The sequence below is a fragment of the Ailuropoda melanoleuca genome, chromosome 8, assembly GCF_002007445.2.
Source record: "Ailuropoda melanoleuca isolate Jingjing chromosome 8, ASM200744v2, whole genome shotgun sequence".
Lineage (NCBI taxonomy): Eukaryota > Metazoa > Chordata > Mammalia > Carnivora > Ursidae > Ailuropoda > Ailuropoda melanoleuca.
In genome coordinates this window covers 56,730,740-56,753,209 of record NC_048225.1, presented here as the reverse complement: position 1 = coordinate 56,753,209, position 22,470 = coordinate 56,730,740, and the positions used below count along the sequence as shown (strand labels likewise).

General features: G+C 38.4%; 2 protein-coding genes across 2 annotated transcripts; one reads left to right on the top strand and one right to left on the bottom strand.

Moving 5' to 3' along the window:
- Positions 1–4,912: 4,912 nt before the first annotated feature.
- On the top strand, positions 4,913–5,932 carry LOC100474336 (putative olfactory receptor 52P1). The gene has a single exon (XM_002928572.2). It carries the CDS (start codon positions 4,985–4,987, stop codon positions 5,930–5,932), a length of 948 nt encoding a protein of 315 aa, XP_002928618.1. The 5' UTR covers positions 4,913–4,984.
- Positions 5,933–21,273: 15,341 nt separating this feature from the next.
- LOC100477853 (olfactory receptor 51G2) lies at positions 21,274–22,227 on the bottom strand. Its single transcript, XM_002928584.4, has one exon. The coding sequence runs from the start codon at positions 22,225–22,227 to the stop codon at positions 21,274–21,276; it is 954 nt and encodes a 317-aa protein (XP_002928630.2).
- Positions 22,228–22,470: the final 243 nt, after the last annotated feature.

Sequence of the window (22,470 nt, the reverse complement as noted above, 5' to 3'; positions counted from 1 at the left end):
GGAAGATGACTAAAAGATAATAATGTAATAACTGTAACAACTATTAGTGAAGATTTGCCATGTCACACACACTGTATTAAACATCTTATATGTAATATCTCATGACAACACTTTCCATTTTTACAGATGGTAAATAAGAGGCTAAGAGCTGTTACTTGACTAAGGTCACATCAATAAGACTTAAAGAGACCATATCACACACAACAGCATTTGATAAAATGTTGTGTGGATGAGAGGAGAGAAAGGATACTCACTAGGGCTCAGATTATCTTTGATTTGCATTTCCCTGATTAGTGATGATGCACACATTTCCATGTGTCTGGACATCTGTATTTCTTCTTTGGAAAAATGCCTACTCAGGTTCTCTGCCCATTTCTTAACTGGATTTTGTTATTGTTGTTGTTGCTGTTGAGTTGTATAAGTTCTTCATATATTTTGGATATTAACCCCTTATTGGATTTATCATTTGCAAATATCTTCTCCTATTCAGTAGGTTGCTTTTTGTTTTGATAATAATTTGTTTCATTGTACACAAGTTTATTTTGAGGTAGTCTCAATATTTTATTTTTCTTTTGTTTCCCTTGCCTTAGGAGACATACCTATAAAAATGTTTCTACACTCAATGTCAAATAAATTACTACTTGTGTTCTCTTCTAGGATTTTTATGGTTTCAGGTCTCACATTTAGGTCTTTAATCCATTTTGAGTTTATTTTTATGTCTGGTGTTAGGATGCAATCCAGTTTCATTCTTTTGCATGTTGCTGTCCAGTTTTTCCAGCACCATTTATTGAAGAGACTGTCTTTTCCCCAATTGTATATTCTTGTCTCCTTCGTAGATTAATTGATCATGTAAGCAAGAGTTTATTTCTGGGCTCTCTGTTCTATTGGGGCGGGCTGAGAGGATGGGCAAAATGGGTGAAGGGGAGTGGGAGATTCATTCTTGAGTAAGTCACTGGAATAAAGCAGAGCATAGGGAACATAATCAATAATATTGTAATAGTGTTGTGTGGTGACAGATGGTAGCTACACTTGTGGTGTGCATAACATAATGTATAGAGATGTTGAATCACTATGTTGTACACCTGAAATTAATGTAACATTGTGTGTCAACTATAGTCAAATAAAATTTTTAAATGTTAACTTTAAACTGGGCTTCACTGGTTGCCAGAAAATGCCCATTATCCCTTGTCTGCCATGTTTTACACCTGCTGTCTTCTCTCCTTCATGTGCACCTTCCTCCAAACCTACCTTCTATTTCTGAATCTTTGATGAAGTTTTACAGTACTAACCACTTTTCTACTGAATGAGCCTGTGTTTTTTTATATCTATAGGTCTCTCCTTAAATTATAAGTAATTTTTATGTCTGCCCATCCCAAACCAGACTGTGAACAAAGGTGTGATCCTAATCACTCTGTGCCCTAACATCTAGCATAATTCTTTGCATATAGTAGATGCTCAGTCAATGATCATTGAATCAGATAATAAAGTGAAAATTTTTTACCAAGTGCTCAGCATAGACCAAGCAAAACAATAAATGCCTTGCATATGTCATCTCATTTAATATTCATTGCCTCCCCATTTTATAGTGAAAAACTGACATTCAGAGAAGCTAAGTAGTTTAACCAAAAGAAACATTGAGAAGTAAATATTTGGGACATATGGAAGGGGCCAGGAGAAAAAGCAAAATTAGCAAAATTTTCTAAACTGTGTTCCTATGCCAGAAAAACTTTAGGATTATTTGTGTGCAGGGGTCTGTCCACCCACCCCCTTCCTATCTACTCTGAGCTCTCAGGATAAATTTTCTCTATTACCCTATTTTCCCCCTTACCCAAATATCCTTGCTTCAATTTTCTGCCTCTTTCCAGAATCCCAAAGGTCTTTTTAAGTGCCTTCATCCCCAGGGAATTTTTATTCTCAGTTAGGGCCTTAATAATAGGATAAAAATTCTAGCCTTTTTGCTCCCCACACACTACCTGAGACTTCACTACCACTCTCTGCCCCAGACCTGGTAAGTCTGTCTATGTATTCAACCCTATAATATGCACACTACTAGCAGGCCAAAGACCTGGCTGCACTAAGATCATTTTCTCACTGAGGTGGTCTCTACCTCAGATAAAAGGGACTTACACATGAATCACACTTTTTGATCACTGCTATGTGCCATGTAGCGCTCTTCAGATGAATGTCCCCTATAAGGATTCCTCACAATAACTTCTGAAGTAGGAATCAACCTCTCCATGTCACAGATGAGGAAGCAGGTTGACAAAGGTTTGGTGACTTGACTGAGGTCACATAGTTGGTGAGTTGGTAGAGCTGAGATTTGAAATGGGCTGCTCTTCCTCTTCCACTAATAAAATTTGCATCCTTGGCAAGTAGCTTTCAGATGTTCATGAGCACTTCCAGTAATGAACTTGTTCCTTTCCTCATGAGGCAGCTTTGTTCCTGTCCTTGAGCCCTTGTTCTAACATATTTTAGGTAAGGCCTTTTTTAATGCCAAATGCTGAGGTAATTTAGACAACGAGAGAGACATAAAGTCGAGTATTCTGGGTGAGTCATATGGAAGGGTCTGAGAGTCTCTCCTTGCCATACCTCTAGAGACAGATGAATCAAAAGAAAATTACAGTAGAGCAGAAGAACATTCACAGGTAGAAAAATAAAGCTGTAAGAGTGTCTAGCCACTCACCTCCACCATGGAGAGGGTTCTATAGTCATGCCACTCACCTTCCAGCCCACATCCTAGACATCATTGAATCAGAAGTGGCAAGAGATCCTTTGAATGCTGGAAATGGTAATACATCTCCTGCCTTGTGTCACTTTCCAGTGCCCTACATTCTTATTCTGTACTTTTTTAATGAGATCTAACTCAAATATTATTGAGGACAGAAAGTGATGACCCCCAAGGACTTCACCTTGATCTTTCTTAGAATATGGGCATACTGTGCGCAACATACACTTTTCCCACTTCATTTTCTCTATCTGTGCAAATGGGTCTGAGGCAAGGGAAGCATACTGTCATTGTGCGATGTAACTACAAAGAGAGAGTGAACATTCTTTGAGAGGCAACTCGGGGGCTCAGAAAACTTGACTCAATTATTAAAAAGTTGAGTGGAAGAAGAAAAAAAGGGAAGAAAGCAAGGCTGTCCCATTTATGTCTGGATTATTCTGCTCTCAATTTTCTCCACACCAAAGAAAGGTCATTGAAGTATGGACACTCCAAAACAATGTCTTAACTAAATATATGTACCTTTGTCTTCTGAGTACAGCCTTGTTCTTGCATTTTATACAGCAACATATATAGAAACAGTTACATGCTGAACTAAGCACATAGTGTACTCATTCATAGAACGGTACTGTTTTACATATACCAATTTACAGGGACCTCCCACCCAGATTGTTCTCTGTCCCTGACCCTTCAGCCACCACCAGAACTGAAATACCCTCTGGATATAGTTGACGCCAACTATAGAAATGGTAGAAATTCAGGGAGGGAAAATAGCACAGAAGAAAAAATAGGAAACACATGGAAGAAGGGATGATGAGACATAAAGGGACAAGATGATTGTCTCAATATCACAGTGACAGCCATAGTTGGCATTGGGATGGCATCCTGGTCCAGGGTTCCTTTGCCCAGACCACATTAGAAGACATTACTCTTTCTCTTCTTGCCTCTTTCTTTCTGGGTATGGATAGGTGATGTAAAGGATTATAAGGAATATTGCAGCTTAATGTTAGAGATATAAATAGGCTATCTCCAGATGGTTCAATTAGCTCCACTGTCTGTCTCAACTAGCAACCAGATCACAGTCACATCCCATTATACTAGAAATCAGTGTGAGAAAGGTACTCTTCTCTCTCCTATGTCCATTCCTGCCTCTTGTTCTCAACTTCCCTTTTCATCCTCCTGTCCCTCTACTGTCCCCTTCCTGACTTTCTTATTTAATCAAATTCTTTCTCAAATTCTGAATTACTGGCTGGCTAGTGGATAAGAGAGTAATGAGAAGGTACATGTAGGTAAGGGAAGATCAGGGGATACAGAATATGTGGATAATAGACAAAGAGATGTGGTGGACATTGTTAACATTTGCTTACAGTTAAAAATTGTGTTCCTAGTGATTAAAAGTCACTTCTCATACCGTCTTTATGTACCTTTTATTTTTATGAAACTGTGTTTTCATCCCTTAATAACTTTCAGATCACATATGGCCAAATTAGCCTGACCTCTGCCACTGACCAATTCTCATGATCTCACTTGTTTCTACCAGTTCCATACAGACACCTACAACAAGCACAGGATTCTAGTACTAACATGAGCCAGGCAAAGTTATGGCTTTGGCAGGCTATAAGAGACTCAGGCTCTCACCATGTGGTGGTGGTTCTGGGTCAGAAGCCACATTCTGAGCCTCATCCATGAGTAACCACGGGCTCAGTGCCCTGAAAAAAAAACATCGAATATCCCCCCACTTTCCTTTCTATTACTTCTCAGTCTTGATCTTCCCATCTTGAAAAGTAACTACATTTGAGTCTTCCATTCAATCTGCCTGAACTTTCATCATTACATCACCCTTTTATTGTCACATAGGCAGATGGATCAGAAAGAAAGAGCATAGGCAGAATAGGATTCACAGGCAGATGGAAGACTGGTAAGATTCTCTAGTCAATTACCGTCACTGTGGAGAGAGATCTATAGCCATGCCACTCACCCTACAGCCCCAGCCTAGACATCACTGAATTCGACACAAGTGGAAAGGGCTCCTTTGATCCCTGGTAATGATAATTTCACCTCCTGCCTTGCATCACTTCCCAATGCTCTACAACCTTCTTATTCTGGATGTTTCTCATGAGCTAGAACTCAAATATTTTCTGCTGTCCACTTTGTTTCAGCCACAGCATAAGAATGAATCCCAGTGGCTTCATCTCTCAGGGCTTCCTGGGGTTCAGAGCAGAGTAGTAAGGTCTTCTCTACCCACCCTACCTAGACCTGACCATGCAGTTCACAAACCACAGCCATCAGAACCCAAACTCTTTTCTGCTCATGGGAATTCCTGGCCTGGAGGCATCCCACTTTTGGATTGCATTTCCCTTCTGCTCCATGTATACCCTGGCAGTGCTTGGCAACATGGCAGTGCTACTGGTAGTGCGATCAGAGCCTGCCCTGCACCAGCCCATGTACCTGTTCCTGTGCATGCTGTCCATCATTGACCTGGTACTATGTACTTCTACTGTGCCCAAGCTTCTTGCTCTTTTTTGGACAAATGCTACTGAAATCAAATTTGGGGCCTGTGCTACTCAGATGTTCTTTATCCATGGCTTTTCAGCTGTCGAATCTGGTATCCTGCTAGCAATGGCCTTTGACCGCTACTTGGCCATCTGCCGGCCACTGCACTATGGGTCATTGTTGCCCCCAGAGGCTGTGGGCAAGCTGGCAGCTGCTGCTGTGTTTCGTGGCTTAGGGCTCATGACCCCACTCACCTGTTTACTGGCAAGACTGAGCTACTGTAGCCGAGTGGTGGCCCACTCCTACTGTGAGCATATGGCTGTGGTAAAGCTGGCTTGTGGGGGCACACGGCCAAACAACATATATGGCATCACTGCTGCCACACTGGTGGTGGGCACAGACTCCATTTGCATCGCTGTCTCCTATGCACTCATCCTCCGGGCTGTGTTAGGCCTTTCTTCCAAAGAGGCAAGGGCTAAGACATTTGGCACTTGTGGCTCCCACCTTGGTGTCATCCTTCTCTTCTATACACCAGGACTCTTTTCATTCTACACACAGCGCTTTGGCCAGCATGTACCCCGGCACATCCACATCCTCCTGGCTGACCTCTACCTTGTTGTACCACCCATGCTAAATCCCATCATCTATGGCTTGAAGACCAAACAGATCTGGGATGGAGCCCTCCGACTGATGAAGCAGGGCATTGTTCAGTCTTAAGTCTTCAACCCCACTGTGGAACCCTGTCTTCTTCCTTTAGGCCTCGGGCAATTGTTGAAGGAGGCCATTGAGAGGATGTGGCCACCAGTTAACCTGTGAGCTATCCGGGGGCATTTGGGCATTCGGGCATTCCTTATCCCCTCCTCTGTCCCTGAAATTTACATTCTGCCCACCATTCCCACAGTGAGGGCTGTTCCAAGTACACAGCCTTGAGAGAGTAAGGTATTGTTGAGCTCATCTGGACCCAGTTAAGACCTCTATATAAACTTTTTAAGATTTGGCAGATAGGTACTTATCTTGTGGCCACCAAGATAAATCTTGTAAGTCCCTTGTTTTTTAAACCAGCCACCTACTCATCTGGAGTAGCCTGCCTCTTTCCTTAGTCTCTTCTTGCTCTCTGTATGGGAACCAGTTTGTGAACCAACACCAATGGTTAAGAGACCAGTAGTTTACAGCATGGTGGAGAGAGAGAAACCCACACTCAGTGGTATCCTTACTTTTATAAGGAAACATACTGCAAGTCTGATGGGTGAAAAATGGTCAGATATTTCCCATTTGTGATGTAGATATAGTTACAAAGCCTAGGGATCCCCTGTCTATTGGGAAACATCGTCACCAAGCTGATGATGGTCTCTCAGGGAATTCCACACTGCTCTTCTGACTTGGCTCCTACCTTCTAGGAGACCTTGATAAAATGAGAAAGATATGACTGATGATGTGAAAAGGAAAAATAATCCTTATCCATAGTCAGGTGTTCCTACTCTGATATGGATACATGAATACCCCCCTCAGTAAACTCCAAGTTTGAAAAGAGAAACACATACACAGAGAAGAGAAGCAGAGAGATGGAAGCAGAACACTCAGCAATGGGCCATAGGGACAACTGTGTCCACTGTACAGAAATAAACAACAAAGTGTAATGTTAANGAAGAGAAGCAGAGAGATGGAAGCAGAACACTCAGCAATGGGCCATAGGGACAACTGTGTCCACTGTACAGAGGAATAAACAACAAAGTGTAATGTTAGTCTAGGAAGGTGAGAATTTTCATCTTTTCACTGAGTATGCTAAAAATCTGGGGGTATGGACTTGATTAGGTCAGAAGTCCTTGTGGAGACTGTTCAACGTTAGAGGAGAACTACATATAGGGAGACAACAGCAAAACAAATTAGTTTAATTAGCCAAATTAAACAAATATGATTAGAATAAGCACAGGGACCATGGGTATTGAGTAAGGACACCTAACTTGCTCAGGGAAGAGATCCCAGTACCCACCTCTTTTCATTCCACATCTGTACGGGTAGGAAAGGCTGCTTTCTTAGAAAGCAATGATGCCTGGGTGTAAGGTGTGGGAACAAAGTCTCAGAATAGATGATATCAAGTCTTCTGTTCCCTGGGAGTGGCCATGTGGAGCTGCCACCAAGCCTCAAACGTCCAGGGAAAAGACCAGACCCCTTCTTTGGAGGGAAAATAGAGAAAGCAGTCCAATTTAACCTCCAGAGCAGGTTTTAAAAATGAAAATGATGGCTGTGATTAGAAGGCCCATTAGGATCCAGAGTTTACAGAGTCTCTGGTTTTGACATCCCTGCTCAGAATCCACATGCAGATTGGTAGGGAGTTAATAAGTATTTGGCTCTCAGGCAAAGCACTCTAATAAGTTAGAGAAGAGCTTACACAGAAGGCCACTAGCAGGCTCAGGAAGACCTAGGTCATCCGAACTTCATCCAGTTACAGCAGTGGATTAGGTTAACATTCTGCAGTGCTTCACAAGAATATGCATCATCTTCTTATAGTTTCATAACCATCTGATGAGGGCACATAATTACCCCCACTTTCAGAGCCAGAGGCAGAAGATTGGGAAAATAATAATTTGCCCAAGAAATCAAGTAAATATCAGAGCCAGAATTCAGATCTTTTTAATTCTAAATTCTGTGTTGTTTACCCATTATCCAGTAAGTTCCTATAAGTCTAGACCCTGCAACCAAAAATCTAATGAGATTTAATCTAAGAATGAGGGGATAATTTTTTCCTAATATCACTGACCTTTCCAAGAATATGCAACATGCCAAACACTATTCTAGGGTTTGGAAATATAATGATGATTCAGGAAGATAAATCCCTGGTGACAACTTGAATAGGAGACCACAGTAAAATATCCCCACCCATGTACTCTCAGTGACTCCAGTGTTACCATAATAATTCTTCATCTTCATTCTGGGGCTCAAAATTAGTAGCTTTAATTTGCCCTCAAACAGCCCAGGTTGCCAGGCAACTAGAGACCTCAGATTGGGCAATAAATTCTAATCTCCAGGATATTTAATTCAAATTATGGGGGAAATCAAGAAAACCAACTATACTCTATTTGGGACCATTGATTTATTTTTCCAAAACTATTTTTAATGAGGTATAATTTACCTAAAATAAAATGCATATGTTAAATATATAGTTAGATAATATTTGACAAACATACACATCAATCTAACCACCACCTTAATCAAGATACAGAATATTTCTACAATCCCAGAAAGTTCCCCTATGCTCTTTCTAGGTAAAACACTTAGGGGTCCCCCATTGAGAAAACCACTGTTTGATTTTGATTACCTTGGATCGAACTTGCTGTTCTAGAAGTTCATATAGGTGGAATGATATGTATTCTGTATGTCCAACTTCCTTGGCTGACCATGTTTTTGAGATTCATTTGTATTGTGTGCATGATCTGTGAATTCCTTTTTATTTGCTAATATTCCATTGCATGACTACACCCAAGTTTAACTATTTTAGGACACTTGAGTTTCTTCCTTTTTTTTTTTTCTTGCTGTTATAAATAAAGCTGCTATGACTATTTCTTAAGCTAAAAGTGGCTTTTCTGGGTTATAAGGTAAATATATGTTTAATAGAACATGCCAAATGGTTTTCCAAAGTAACTGTACCATTTTATACTCTCGCCAGTGATGTATGACACTTTTCAGTTTTTCCACATCCTGATCAACACTTGAAACTACCCTCTTTTTTAATTTTAACCATTCCAAGATGTGTAAAATGGTAATTTTGTGGTTTAATTTGCATATTTCTGATAACTGACATTGAGTAACTTTTTATACATTTACTGTTTGTGCATACAACTTCTGTGAAATGTCTGTTAATGTCTTTTGTCCATTTTTATTGAACTTTTTGCTTATTGATATTTACTAGCCATTTATATATCTTAAATACAAGTCATTTGTCATATAAACATAATGAAAATATTGGCCGAATTTTTTGGCTTAACTTTTGATTTTCTCATAGCTCTCTTTGATAAAAAGAAATTTTTAGTTATGCATAAAGTAACTAAAGAATCGTTGAACACTACAACAAAAACTTATGATGTACTATATGTTGGCTAACTGAACATAATAAAAAAAAGAAAATTTTAGTTATAAACTCAAAATTAGCAATCTTATTCATGGTTAGTGTTTTGTTTTATAGATTTAACTTTTAATTTTAGTTCTGTGATCCAACACAAATAATAATTGTATATGGTGTAAAGTAGAGATCAAGATTTATTTTTTCACTTACAGATATTCAGTTCCAGAATTTTTTGAAAAGATTTTCCAAATTGAATTGCCTTGGCAATTTTGTCAAATATCAGTCAACTCTTTATGTGTGGTTTTATTTCTGGATTTTCTTTTCTCTTTCATTAATCTATTTGATTATCATATCAATCTCATATCCTCATATCAACACTGTCTTAATAACTTTATANCAGAAGTCCTTGTGGAGACTGTTCAACGTTAGAGGAGAACTACATATAGGGAGACAACAGCAAAACAAATTAGTTTAATTAGCCAAATTAAACAAATATGATTAGAATAAGCACAGGGACCATGGGTATTGAGTAAGGACACCTAACTTGCTCAGGGAAGAGATCCCAGTACCCACCTCTTTTCATTCCACATCTGTACGGGTAGGAAAGGCTGCTTTCTTAGAAAGCAATGATGCCTGGGTGTAAGGTGTGGGAACAAAGTCTCAGAATAGATGATATCAAGTCTTCTGTTCCCTGGGAGTGGCCATGTGGAGCTGCCACCAAGCCTCAAACGTCCAGGGAAAAGACCAGACCCCTTCTTTGGAGGGAAAATAGAGAAAGCAGTCCAATTTAACCTCCAGAGCAGGTTTTAAAAATGAAAATGATGGCTGTGATTAGAAGGCCCATTAGGATCCAGAGTTTACAGAGTCTCTGGTTTTGACATCCCTGCTCAGAATCCACATGCAGATTGGTAGGGAGTTAATAAGTATTTGGCTCTCAGGCAAAGCACTCTAATAAGTTAGAGAAGAGCTTACACAGAAGGCCACTAGCAGGCTCAGGAAGACCTAGGTCATCCGAACTTCATCCAGTTACAGCAGTGGATTAGGTTAACATTCTGCAGTGCTTCACAAGAATATGCATCATCTTCTTATAGTTTCATAACCATCTGATGAGGGCACATAATTACCCCCACTTTCAGAGCCAGAGGCAGAAGATTGGGAAAATAATAATTTGCCCAAGAAATCAAGTAAATATCAGAGCCAGAATTCAGATCTTTTTAATTCTAAATTCTGTGTTGTTTACCCATTATCCAGTAAGTTCCTATAAGTCTAGACCCTGCAACCAAAAATCTAATGAGATTTAATCTAAGAATGAGGGGATAATTTTTTCCTAATATCACTGACCTTTCCAAGAATATGCAACATGCCAAACACTATTCTAGGGTTTGGAAATATAATGATGATTCAGGAAGATAAATCCCTGGTGACAACTTGAATAGGAGACCACAGTAAAATATCCCCACCCATGTACTCTCAGTGACTCCAGTGTTACCATAATAATTCTTCATCTTCATTCTGGGGCTCAAAATTAGTAGCTTTAATTTGCCCTCAAACAGCCCAGGTTGCCAGGCAACTAGAGACCTCAGATTGGGCAATAAATTCTAATCTCCAGGATATTTAATTCAAATTATGGGGGAAATCAAGAAAACCAACTATACTCTATTTGGGACCATTGATTTATTTTTCCAAAACTATTTTTAATGAGGTATAATTTACCTAAAATAAAATGCATATGTTAAATATATAGTTAGATAATATTTGACAAACATACACATCAATCTAACCACCACCTTAATCAAGATACAGAATATTTCTACAATCCCAGAAAGTTCCCCTATGCTCTTTCTAGGTAAAACACTTAGGGGTCCCCCATTGAGAAAACCACTGTTTGATTTTGATTACCTTGGATCGAACTTGCTGTTCTAGAAGTTCATATAGGTGGAATGATATGTATTCTGTATGTCCAACTTCCTTGGCTGACCATGTTTTTGAGATTCATTTGTATTGTGTGCATGATCTGTGAATTCCTTTTTATTTGCTAATATTCCATTGCATGACTACACCCAAGTTTAACTATTTTAGGACACTTGAGTTTCTTCCTTTTTTTTTTTCTTGCTGTTATAAATAAAGCTGCTATGACTATTTCTTAAGCTAAAAGTGGCTTTTCTGGGTTATAAGGTAAATATATGTTTAATAGAACATGCCAAATGGTTTTCCAAAGTAACTGTACCATTTTATACTCTCGCCAGTGATGTATGACACTTTTCAGTTTTTCCACATCCTGATCAACACTTGAAACTACCCTCTTTTTTTATTTTAACCATTCCAAGATGTGTAAAATGGTAATTTTGTGGTTTAATTTGCATATTTCTGATAACTGACATTGAGTAACTTTTTATACATTTACTGTTTGTGCATACAACTTCTGTGAAATGTCTGTTAATGTCTTTTGTCCATTTTTATTGAACTTTTTGCTTATTGATATTTACTAGCCATTTATATATCTTAAATACAAGTCATTTGTCATATAAACATAATGAAAATATTGGCCGAATTTTGTGGCTTAACTTTTGATTTTCTCATAGCTCTCTTTGATAAAAAGAAATTTTTAGTTATGCATAAAGTAACTAAAGAATCGTTGAACACTACAACAAAAACTTATGATGTACTATATGTTGGCTAACTGAACATAATAAAAAAAAGAAAATTTTAGTTATAAACTCAAAATTAGCAATCTTATTCATGGTTAGTGTTTTGTTTTATAGATTTAACTTTTAATTTTAGTTCTGTGATCCAACACAAATAATAATTGTATATGGTGTAAAGTAGAGATCAAGATTTATTTTTTCACTTACAGATATTCAGTTCCAGAATTTTTTGAAAAGATTTTCCAAATTGAATTGCCTTGGCAATTTTGTCAAATATCAGTCAACTCTTTATGTGTGGTTTTATTTCTGGATTTTCTTTTCTCTTTCATTAATCTATTTGATTATCATATCAATCTCATATCCTCATATCAACACTGTCTTAATAACTTTATAATAAGTCTTGAAAGGAAGTAGAATAAGTCCTCCAACACTGTACTTCCACAGTGGTTCTGGCTGCTCCATATTCTTTGCATTCCTATATATATATTTTGAAATCGATTTGCAAGAAAACATACAGTCAAACCCTAGTAATAATTTTTGTAGAAATTATTTTTTTCTGATCTCATATTGGCTAAGACCTCTGATACAATATAAAATAGAATTAGGCAAACAAACATCCTTGCCTTGTTTCTGATCTTAGGAGGAAAGTATTCAATCTTTCATAATTAGGTATCATATTAACTGTAGGCTTTTCAAAAGTTTCCTTTACCAATTGTTGAAAATTATCCAGATGGTGTTAAATTTGGTCATCATTTTTTTTTCATATTGTTAGGTAATCATGTGATTTTTCTCCTTCATTCTATTAATGGAGTATACCAATTGATTTATTTTTAAAGGTTAAACCACCTTGTATTCCTGGAATAACCCCACTTGGTTATGATGTACTATCAAATTTGTATATTGCTGGAACAGTTTGCTAATATTTTGATAGGGAAATTGAGTCTATGTTCATGACAGATATTGATCTTGTAATTTTCTTTCTTATAATTTCCTTGTCAAGTTCTTGTATCAGGGTTTTGTTTACTTCCTAAGATGTATTAAAGTATTCCCTATTGCTTTTTTTTCTGAAAACGTTCATATAATATTTATTTAAATATTTGATAGAATTACACAGGAAAGAAATCTGGGTCTGAAGTTTCCTTTGTTTTTTATTTTACATTTAATTTTTAATGAATATAGTTTTATTCAAATTTTCTATTTTCACAATCTTTCCATTTTCTCTCAATTGTCAAAATAACAATTGTCATAATATACCAACGTATGTATAAAATTATTCATAATATCCTTTTATTATCCTTTCAATTCTGTAGGACTTGTAACCTTTTATTATATTGGTTATTCATTTTTATTTTGTCCTGTTTTGTCATGCTGTTAAGGGAGAGAGATGTATCAGTTTTATTAATTTTTAGAACCAGACCGTGGCTTTGTTGATTTTTCTCTGTTTGTTTTTCTTTAATATCTGCTTTTTATTTCCATTCTTCTATTTACTTTGGGTTTAATTTGCTCCTCTATTTCTAGCTTCTTAAGGTGGAAACTTAAGATCACTGATTTTTAAAACTTTTTTTCCTAAAAACTCACATGTATAAGCTTCTCTCTGTGCATTGCTTTAGCTGTATCCCACAAATTTAATGTTGTGTTAAAATATTTTGTACTACTGTTTAATTTCCCTATTGTGACCCACTGGTTGATTATTTTAAGTGTGTTTACTTTTCATGTACTTGGTGATTTTCTATACTTATTATTGCTATTAATTTATAATTTAATTCCATTATGGTTGGAAAACATAGGCTGTATTTCTGCCCTTCAAAATGTATTCAGAGTTGTTTTATGGCCCTGGTATAGTCTATCTGGGTATCTATTCCATGTGCACTTCAAATTAATATTCCTTCATGTTCGGAGGGTATTTTATGATTATCACTTAGGTCAAGTTGATCAGTGATCAACTTTACCGTATCTTGAAAGGTTTTTATCTGGTTCTCCTATTAGTCACTGACAGGACTGTTAAAATTTCTAATTACAATTGTGGTTTTCTCTATTTTTCCTTTTATTTGTCAATTTTGCTTTGTGTCTTTTGAAGATCTGTTACTAGGTGTATACACATTTATAATTATTATATATTTTTTCCTTAAAATTTTTTATTTAAATTCAATTTAGGTAACATATACTGTATTATTAGTTTCAGGGGTAGAATTTAATGATTCATCAGTTGCATATAACACCCAGTGCTCACTACATCAAGTGTCCTTAATACCCATCACCCACTTCCCCTCTAACAACCCTCAGTTTGTTTTCTACATTTAAGAGTCTCTTACACTTTGCCTCCCTCTCTGTTTTCATCTTACTTGAATTGACACTATTAGCATTATAAAATGATCTTCTTTATCTGGAGTAGTAATCTGCTTTTAAGTCAATTTTGCCTGATATTATACAACAAACTTTCTTCTGCTTAGACTGTACAGTACATTTTCCATCCTTTTACATTTAAACTGTCAACGGCTTTATATTTAGTTAACTGTAAAGACCAAAAAGTTGGGCCTTGCTTATGTATCTAGTCTGACAAATTCTGCTTATTTATTCCATTAACTGGAATATGTAGTCTGTTTACATTTAATGTTATACTTGGGTTTAGGTCTATCTTACTATTTGTTTTGTATTTGCCTCCTTTGTTCTTTGTTCCTTCATTTCTGCTGCATTGCATTTTGGGGGGGTGGTTATTGAACATATATTGAAATACCATTCTATCCCCTCTACTTGTGGTTAGCTTCGTATTACTTTTGTATGGGTAGCTCTAGGGCTTACCCTATATACCCCTAATTTATCACAATCTTCCTTGAATTAATGTCATACCACTACATGCAAAACAAGAATATTACAACAGTTCAGTTCCATTTACTCTGTCTTTTGTGCTGTTTTTATGTATATTTTACATAAAATATATATTTACATATATTTTATGCATTATAAACTTTGAAAACTTAAGCTACTTTAAAGAATTTAATAAAACTATTTTATGCATATATTTACTGTTTTCAGTGCTCTTTCCTTCCTATAGATCTAAATTTTCATATCGTATTTCTCAACATGAAAAACTTCCTTTAGCATTTTTGAAGTGTAAGTTTGTTGGAAAGAAATTCTCTGAGGGGCGCCTGGGTGGATCAGTCGTTAAGTGTCTGCCTTCAGCTCGGCATGATCCCGGCATTCTGGGATCGAGCCCCACATCAGGCTCCTCCACTGGTAGCCTGCTTCTTCCTCTCCCACTCCCCCAGACTGTGTTCCCTCTCTCGCTGGCTGTCTCTCTCTCTCTGTCAAATAAATAAATAAAATCTTTAAAAATAAATAAATAAATAAAAACAAAAGAAAATTTTAAAAAACGAAATTCTCTGAGCTTTTACCTGAAAATATTCCTACTTAAAATGTATTTTTGATAAAAAAATTTTTGCTAGCTATAGAATTCTAGATTGACAGGTTTATTTTTCCTTTTAGCACTTTAAATACATTGGCCCATTATTTTTTTAACCTCATTTTTTTCTTATGAAAGTCTTTCATAATTCTTATTATTCCCATAAATGTATCTTTTTTCAGAAGCTTTGGTTACATTTTTTTCTATTTATTTAGTTTTCATCAGTTTGACTTTGTGTCAGTGTGTAATTCTCTTTATATTCATTTTGCTTGGGTCTCTGAATTTCCTGGGTCTGTGAGTTAATTTTATAACTTTGTAATAAAATTTGGAAAATGTTTTTAATTCACCAAGTATTTTCTGACCCGTTTTTCTTCTCCTGGGACTTCGGTCACTTATATGTAAGACTACTTGATAGAGACCCAAATATCATTCTATTTATTTAAACCCTTTTCTGTTTCTATTAACTGGTTAATAGAATACTGGATAATTTTTATTGAGTTGGGTCTTCAGGTTCTCTATCCTTTCTTTTGCATTATCTAATATGATGTTATTCCCAACAATGATTTTACTTCAGATGTATTTTCAGATCTAGAATTCTCATGTGATTCTTCTATGCAACTTCTAAATTTCTCCTTAAATCCCCATATCATCAGGAGGTTATCAGGAGAAACACTGGACCCAGGTAATCAGAGACTTCTCACCTCCTCCTCTGTCCTAGGGATGTATGCTCTGTCTGCCACTCTCACATTGGGAGTTGTTCCAAGGATGTATCCTTGAGAGTGTAAGGTGTTTGAGACCATCTGGATGGTATACATGACTAAGCCCAGTTAAGGCCTCTATATAAACTTCTAAGATTCTGGTGGGTGGATGTGAAGATCAACTCACCTTGTGGCTTCCCATGACAAGCCTCATATGTAAGTTCCCTTTCTTATTAAATCTTCCACCCACCAATCTGGAGTGATTTGCCGCTTTCTTCAGTCTTTCCTTGCCTTCTGTGTACAGGGGCCGGTTTCAGATTGCACCTGGGAAGCTCCCAAGAAGGTTGCATACTAACTGTCACCTATTTATCCATCTTCTTTGTATTTTTAAACTGTTTTTATAGTTATGCTAAAATATTTGTTTTAATATTTAATTCCAAACACAGAGAAAATATTTGTTTAACCCAAAATATGAACTATGAGAAGTCTTTCTGCTACTTTTTTTTCCTCTTGATTATGCCTTTTTTGGTATGTATAGTAATTTTTCAATGTATGCCAGACATTATAAATGATGTATTGAAAAATCTCTTGATCCCATTATCTTGTCTTGAGGAGTGTTTAGTTTTTGTCTATTAGGCATAGTTTACTTATTGATGGGTCAAGATCTTAACCTAAGAGGTTTAACTTCAGACTTTCAGATTTTATTATTCTATTTTTCTCTTATTCCAAGATCAAAGCCCTTCGTATGTGGATATCCTATTAAGGCAGAGCTTTTCTGAAGCTTTAAAGTCTGAGGTGTTACCAATTGTTCTCAACTTAGTGAAACTAAAATATCAAACTCTATCTTCCTAACAGGAAATTGCTAATATCAGGGATGCTACCTTAACTTAAGCTATTGTACAGTTACTTTCTTAGTTGCAGTCCCTCTGACCTTGTAATACAGGAAAAATTATACCTGGTGGCCAGGATCATTGCACTCTCTCCTCCTTCATTCTTGTCCAGCTGGTTCATCATAACATGTACTGCTCTATTATCTCATCTTCTCCTTAGGCCCACCTGTTCTCCTCACTTAAGGGTCCATTCTAGGGTCCTTTGGTTTCTCTTTCCCTTCTGATATCCACTATTTAAGCATTCTCCCAGCAGGGTTAGAGGTCCAAGCCGTTCTCATGACACTACTTTTCTCTATCTTGTAACTCCAATAGGCCTGAGGCCAGCATTATATCCTCTTCAGATGAGTGATTAAGATGGGCTCAAACAAGTTACTACTACTACTAAATGCTTTGAAGTAATGAGTAGATATAAAGTAACTGCCTGGACCATCTCAAGAGTCAGAAGACAGATACTAAATGTTTTGGTGGCCAAAAACAGAAGAATGTCCATGTGAAGTGGGTCAGGACAACCCATTCAGTTATTCTAAGAAGTAGAGACAGTTGCCAGTCTTAAGATTGGTATACAGAGCCTGAACCACCCCAGGATACAAGGTCAGAAGAGGAAAAAGACAGCAAAGAAGGGAAGAAACTGAGGAACTAAGAATCTGTATAGGAATTTTATTATGTTAATACAGTGTTTTTCAACTGGAATTCAGACTTCTGGGATTCTTGGTGTGGAGAGATAAGGGGTATACCATATTTATACATTCTACAACTTTCTTTGCATGGAAGTCATTTCCTCTAGAAGGAAACACTATATTTCCCCCCCCTACACTGTTCTAAGGTATAACCAGGCTTGGAAAAGTGATAAAGTGTTGAAGACAACAAGAAACTTNAAGAGATAAGGGGTATACCATATTTATACATTCTACAACTTTCTTTGCATGGAAGTCATTTCCTCTAGAAGCAAACACTATATTTCCCCCCCTACACTGTTCTAAGGTATAACCAGGCTTGGAAAAGTGATAAAGTGTTGAAGACAACAAGAAACTTCTTGCAAAGCACCTGCTTCAAATAAGGTCATGTCATGATTTCCAGGCAGAGAAACCATTATCTCCTTGCGAAGGAAAAAGAAGTGCTTCTGCTAGTCTGGAAAGTTCAGAAAATATTGAAGGTTCAGTAGTTGTAGGCTCATTCACTGAAATGCCTCATTTCTTGCTCTTAATGTCCCACACTTTCTGTACCAGGTCATCTGCACCAAAGTAAATTTTATATTGAGACTGTACATTCAGTTGTCTTTATATTTCTTCCAGCCTTAAAATCATATCCTAGGTCTTATTTCAGTAGTCTGTCTTCTGGCTGCAGGAAATTAGAGTCCCTTTTTAAGCTACCATGGAGGACCTCTGCCTTTTACTGGTATAGGCCAGAAGTAAGATTTTTTTTTTAAGATTTTTTATTTATTTATTTGACAGAGAGAGAGACAGCCAGCGAGAGAGGGAACACAAGCAGGGGGAGTGGGAGAGGAAGAAACAGGCTCCCAGTGGAGCCTGATGTGGGGCTCGATCCCAGAACACCAGGATCACGCCCTGAGCCAAAGGCAGACACTTAACAAGTGAGCCACCCAGGTGCCCCTGGAAGTATGATTTTTTTTTTTAAACTCCAATTTTCTGCATGGGTGAGGGATAGTCTTTTTTTTTTTTTATTTTATTTATTTATTTGACAGAGAGAGACAGCACAAGCAGTGGGAGCTGCAGGGAGAGGGAGAAGCAGGGGCTCAATCCCAGGACCCCATGATCATGACCTAAGCTGAAGGCAGATACTTAACCGACTGAGCCACCCAGGTGGCGGGGGGTGGGGATAGTCTTATTAGCCTAAAGGTTAAGTGCAGGAGCTTTTAGATACATGTACATAGACTTTTTTTTAACGAATAACAAAATCTAAAAGCAGTGTATATATATATAATCTCACACTCTGATAATTTTAAGTGGGCAAACTAGTAGTGAAGCTTTCTGGAAACCATCTTAGGATTCCACATCGTGTCAGGCTCAAATACTTCAGTAGTTATCAGGTCTGTGGGCAGAGGAAGGCATTACTGGAACATGCTGGGACGTCTGTACTCTGAAGGTAAAGTAGTAGAGACACAGACCCCCAGATCTCTTCCAGTTCTTGATGTCAGTGGAGCCATGGAATGTAAGAGTGGTCGTGCTATGGTGACAGCAATTAAAATGAGAGAAGTCTAAAAGTTCAGTGCTGCTGTTGAGAAAAGGTAAAAATGACAAAGCCAAAGGATCCCTACAATCCTAGACTGGGTGTCTAATATCCAAGCTTGATTCTGCTAACCCTCTCAATAGAACTTTTCCAGCCTTGGAGCCTGTATACATTTTTTGCTTTGTTTTTACTGCCCAAGGCTGCTTGTGATCCTGAACATCATCACATCAGCTGTGAGTTTCTGACAGAAATAGGTGGGACCCTCCTCAGCAAGATGGACATGCTGTCTCTCTGATCAGAACCTTCCTATTTTGGGGTGGAAGGTGAAGTGGGCAAAGCAGCCTAAATAACACAATTGCTTGTTCAATCCAAGATTTGTATCCCTGATGAGGAAAATTGTCATATAGCACAATATAGCACATACGGCTGTCTTTTCAAATGATCTCTTCCAAAGCAGCCTGTCAAACTAGACTTATTGGAGCCATTAGTTGGCTACTACTGGACATAATATTCTAAAATGGTAACTCGAACTCATGATTTATTATCCTAGCTTCTTGACCTCTATCGGCAGGATCTGTGACCTTCAGACACATAAGGTTGGCAGTGGCCTTCTCCTAGTTACTGATAAGCACAGAGATCTGAGTTCCTTAGAATCCATGCTACAGTGGCCAATGTAAATATATCTAATATATGGAAACAACCTTTCCAGCTAGAACTGCATGTATAGGGCTCACAGCTCCCCCATCCTGCCTCCTGCCTCTGAGTTCCTATTTTCTCATCTCAGCTCATGAAAATGATACATAGAAATGACTACAAAAGCAGTAAATTACCGGTTATCTAGATAGCTATAGATAGAAGCAAGAAGTTCCAAATAGCTTTATTGTGGCTTTTTCTGTTAAATTTGAGTAGTGGTTTTCTACCAGGAATATCCCTATTTCAGTTCTCCATGAAATGTTTGGTTATTTTAGGGCTGAGCAGGCCAAGGTCAATGCTAATGCTGGAGTGGGATACCCTTCAGTTTCTGGGTAAAATTCCTTCTGGAAATTTCCAAACAGCTTTGGGGAAATCTCCACAAAAACTTAAGCTCCTCTCTGAGCTGCACCCTTGGAAATAGGCTTCTTCATCATGTGATATAGTCACACCTTGTCCCCAAGGCCTCTGACATCCCATCCTTACCTCATTCCATCACAGTTTACCAACGGCTCATTACCCCCACAAGCCTCAGACATTCACATCTCTCAGTCCTCTTCCTTCCTGAGGATGAGCCATAAAGACTTTTTTTGTCCCTTCGTCTTTCCTACTCATTTATTCAACAATATATTTTGAGCACCTATAATATGGTAGTCACTGTTCTAGGAGCTGGGGACACATCAGGGAACAAAACAGTCCCCAAATTTCTGGCCTCATGGAGCTTATATCCTAGCAGATCACCTGCATTGGAAGTGATTGGGCTGAGACACCTTCACCACTGATGCTTGAGAAACCAGCACATCCAGAAGTTCTGCTGAGCAGCTTTCCTAGGTTTAACAGTACCAAACTTCAAGCTCAAAGCAGAGACACATCCTGAAGAGAATCAAGACAAAACTACCGCTCCCTAGGCTGCAAATAAGTGTTAGAAAAATTCGGCATGTGCCAGGTCATCCTGCGTGTTTCCCACCATCCACACCCTTGATATGTGAGCAGGTTAATATTGAATTTGGGAGAAGGCCAGTACTTCTAACTAACCTTATATATCATAGGAATATAGTTCTTCCTAAGGAAGAACTTAGGCTTCCTTAGGCTTAGAAATGAAATGGGGGGAGGGAAATCCAGTGGGGAAAAGGAGAAAGGTGCCTGCACAAATGAGTATGCACACACATTCCCTCAGTTGCTGTGGCTGGGTCCCCTAGGAAAGATGTCACAGTATGAGTCTGAAATAGTTTAGTTCTAGTCAGACAGAGCAATGAGAGGATTATCAAGGTAATACTTAAATATATTTTTCAATGGTCTCAGTCCCCCAAAATTATAATTATAAAAGCTGATTGTGCCCCTACAGAGGGCTCAACAAGAAAAGCTGAATCATTCAAACCTCAAAAATTAACTCTCTGCCACTAATTCTCCCCCACCCCAAGACCCAAAGAGGTCTTGTGTTTCNGGTTTCCCCAAAGAGGTCTTGTGTTTCTGGGTCCTTCTGGTCTTCTAGGAGATATCAACCCTTTTCTGCTGGAAGCGCTTTAGGAGGCCCTGACATATCTGCTTAGACTTGATGCAGTAAACAATGGGGTTCATGAAAGGTGGGACCAAGAAGTGCAGGTTGGCCATGAGCACTGCCAGAGCAGGATAGCTGTGCTTCTCTACTCGTTGCAACACAGACAACCCCAGTTTGGGCAAATAAAAGATGAGAACGATGCAGAGGTATGAGACACATGTGTTGAGTGCCTTGAGCCTTTCCCCAGGTGATGCAATGCCCAGCACTGTTTGTAGGATCAGGGCATATGAGAGCACAATGAGGAAAGAGTCAAGGCCCAGTGACAAGAGGATGGAGACCAGGCCAACCAAGCTGTTGATCTGGGTGTCTGAACAGGCCAATCCCACAAGGTCGCAGTGCAGGCAGTAACAGTGAGACAGTACACTGATCTGGGGAAAAAGCAGATGCCGCAGGAGGATGGGTCCTGGGAGGTTGAGCAGGACAGCCCTCACCAGGATGGCAGCCCCCACTCTGGCCATGGCCGAGTGGGTCAGAATTGTAGCATAGTGCAGAGGTTCCCGGATGGCAACAAAACGATCAAAGGCCATGGCCAGCAGCACACCGGATTCCACATAGGTGAAGGCATGGATGAAGAACATTTGCGCTGCACAGAGATCAAAGGGCAGCTCACGAGCACCCAGCCAGAAGAGCCACATCATGGTAGGGAAGGTAGAGGCACAGAGTCCCAGATCAGAGGCTGCCAACATGGATAGGAAGATGTACATGGGTTCATGTGAGGATGGATCTGTGCGAATCAGAAGAAGGATGATGCTGTTACCCAGGATGGAAACCACACAGATGAGGTTGATGGGGATGGAAACCCAATGATGAGAGGCTTCCAGGCCTGGAAAGCCAGTGAGGAGGAAGGTAGAATGACCAGAAGTGCTGGTGTTGCAGGAGAACATAGTGATTCCAGGAGGGAGTTGTCCACCCTACAAGTAAGAGGCATTCATTCATTTGATCATCACTTACAGAGTCCCTAATAAGTGTGGGATGGAAAGTCAGAGCTGCTCCATAACCCTTTCTTAGGCCATAAAAGAAACCTCATTCCCCTTAAAAGCCCATTCCCTTCCATCTCCTGACTAATTTAGTCTTCTCTTTGGATATAGTGACAATGAATACATTTTTTATAATAACTTTTTATTATG

Bases quoted from the DNA above. Each gene is read 5' to 3' on its own strand.
- LOC100474336 (XM_002928572.2), top strand. From the start codon at position 4,985: ATGCAGTTCACAAACCACAGCCATCAGAACCCAAACTCTTTTCTGCTC.
- LOC100477853 (XM_002928584.4), bottom strand. From the start codon at position 22,227: ATGTTCTCCTGCAACACCAGCACTTCTGGTCATTCTACCTTCCTCCTC.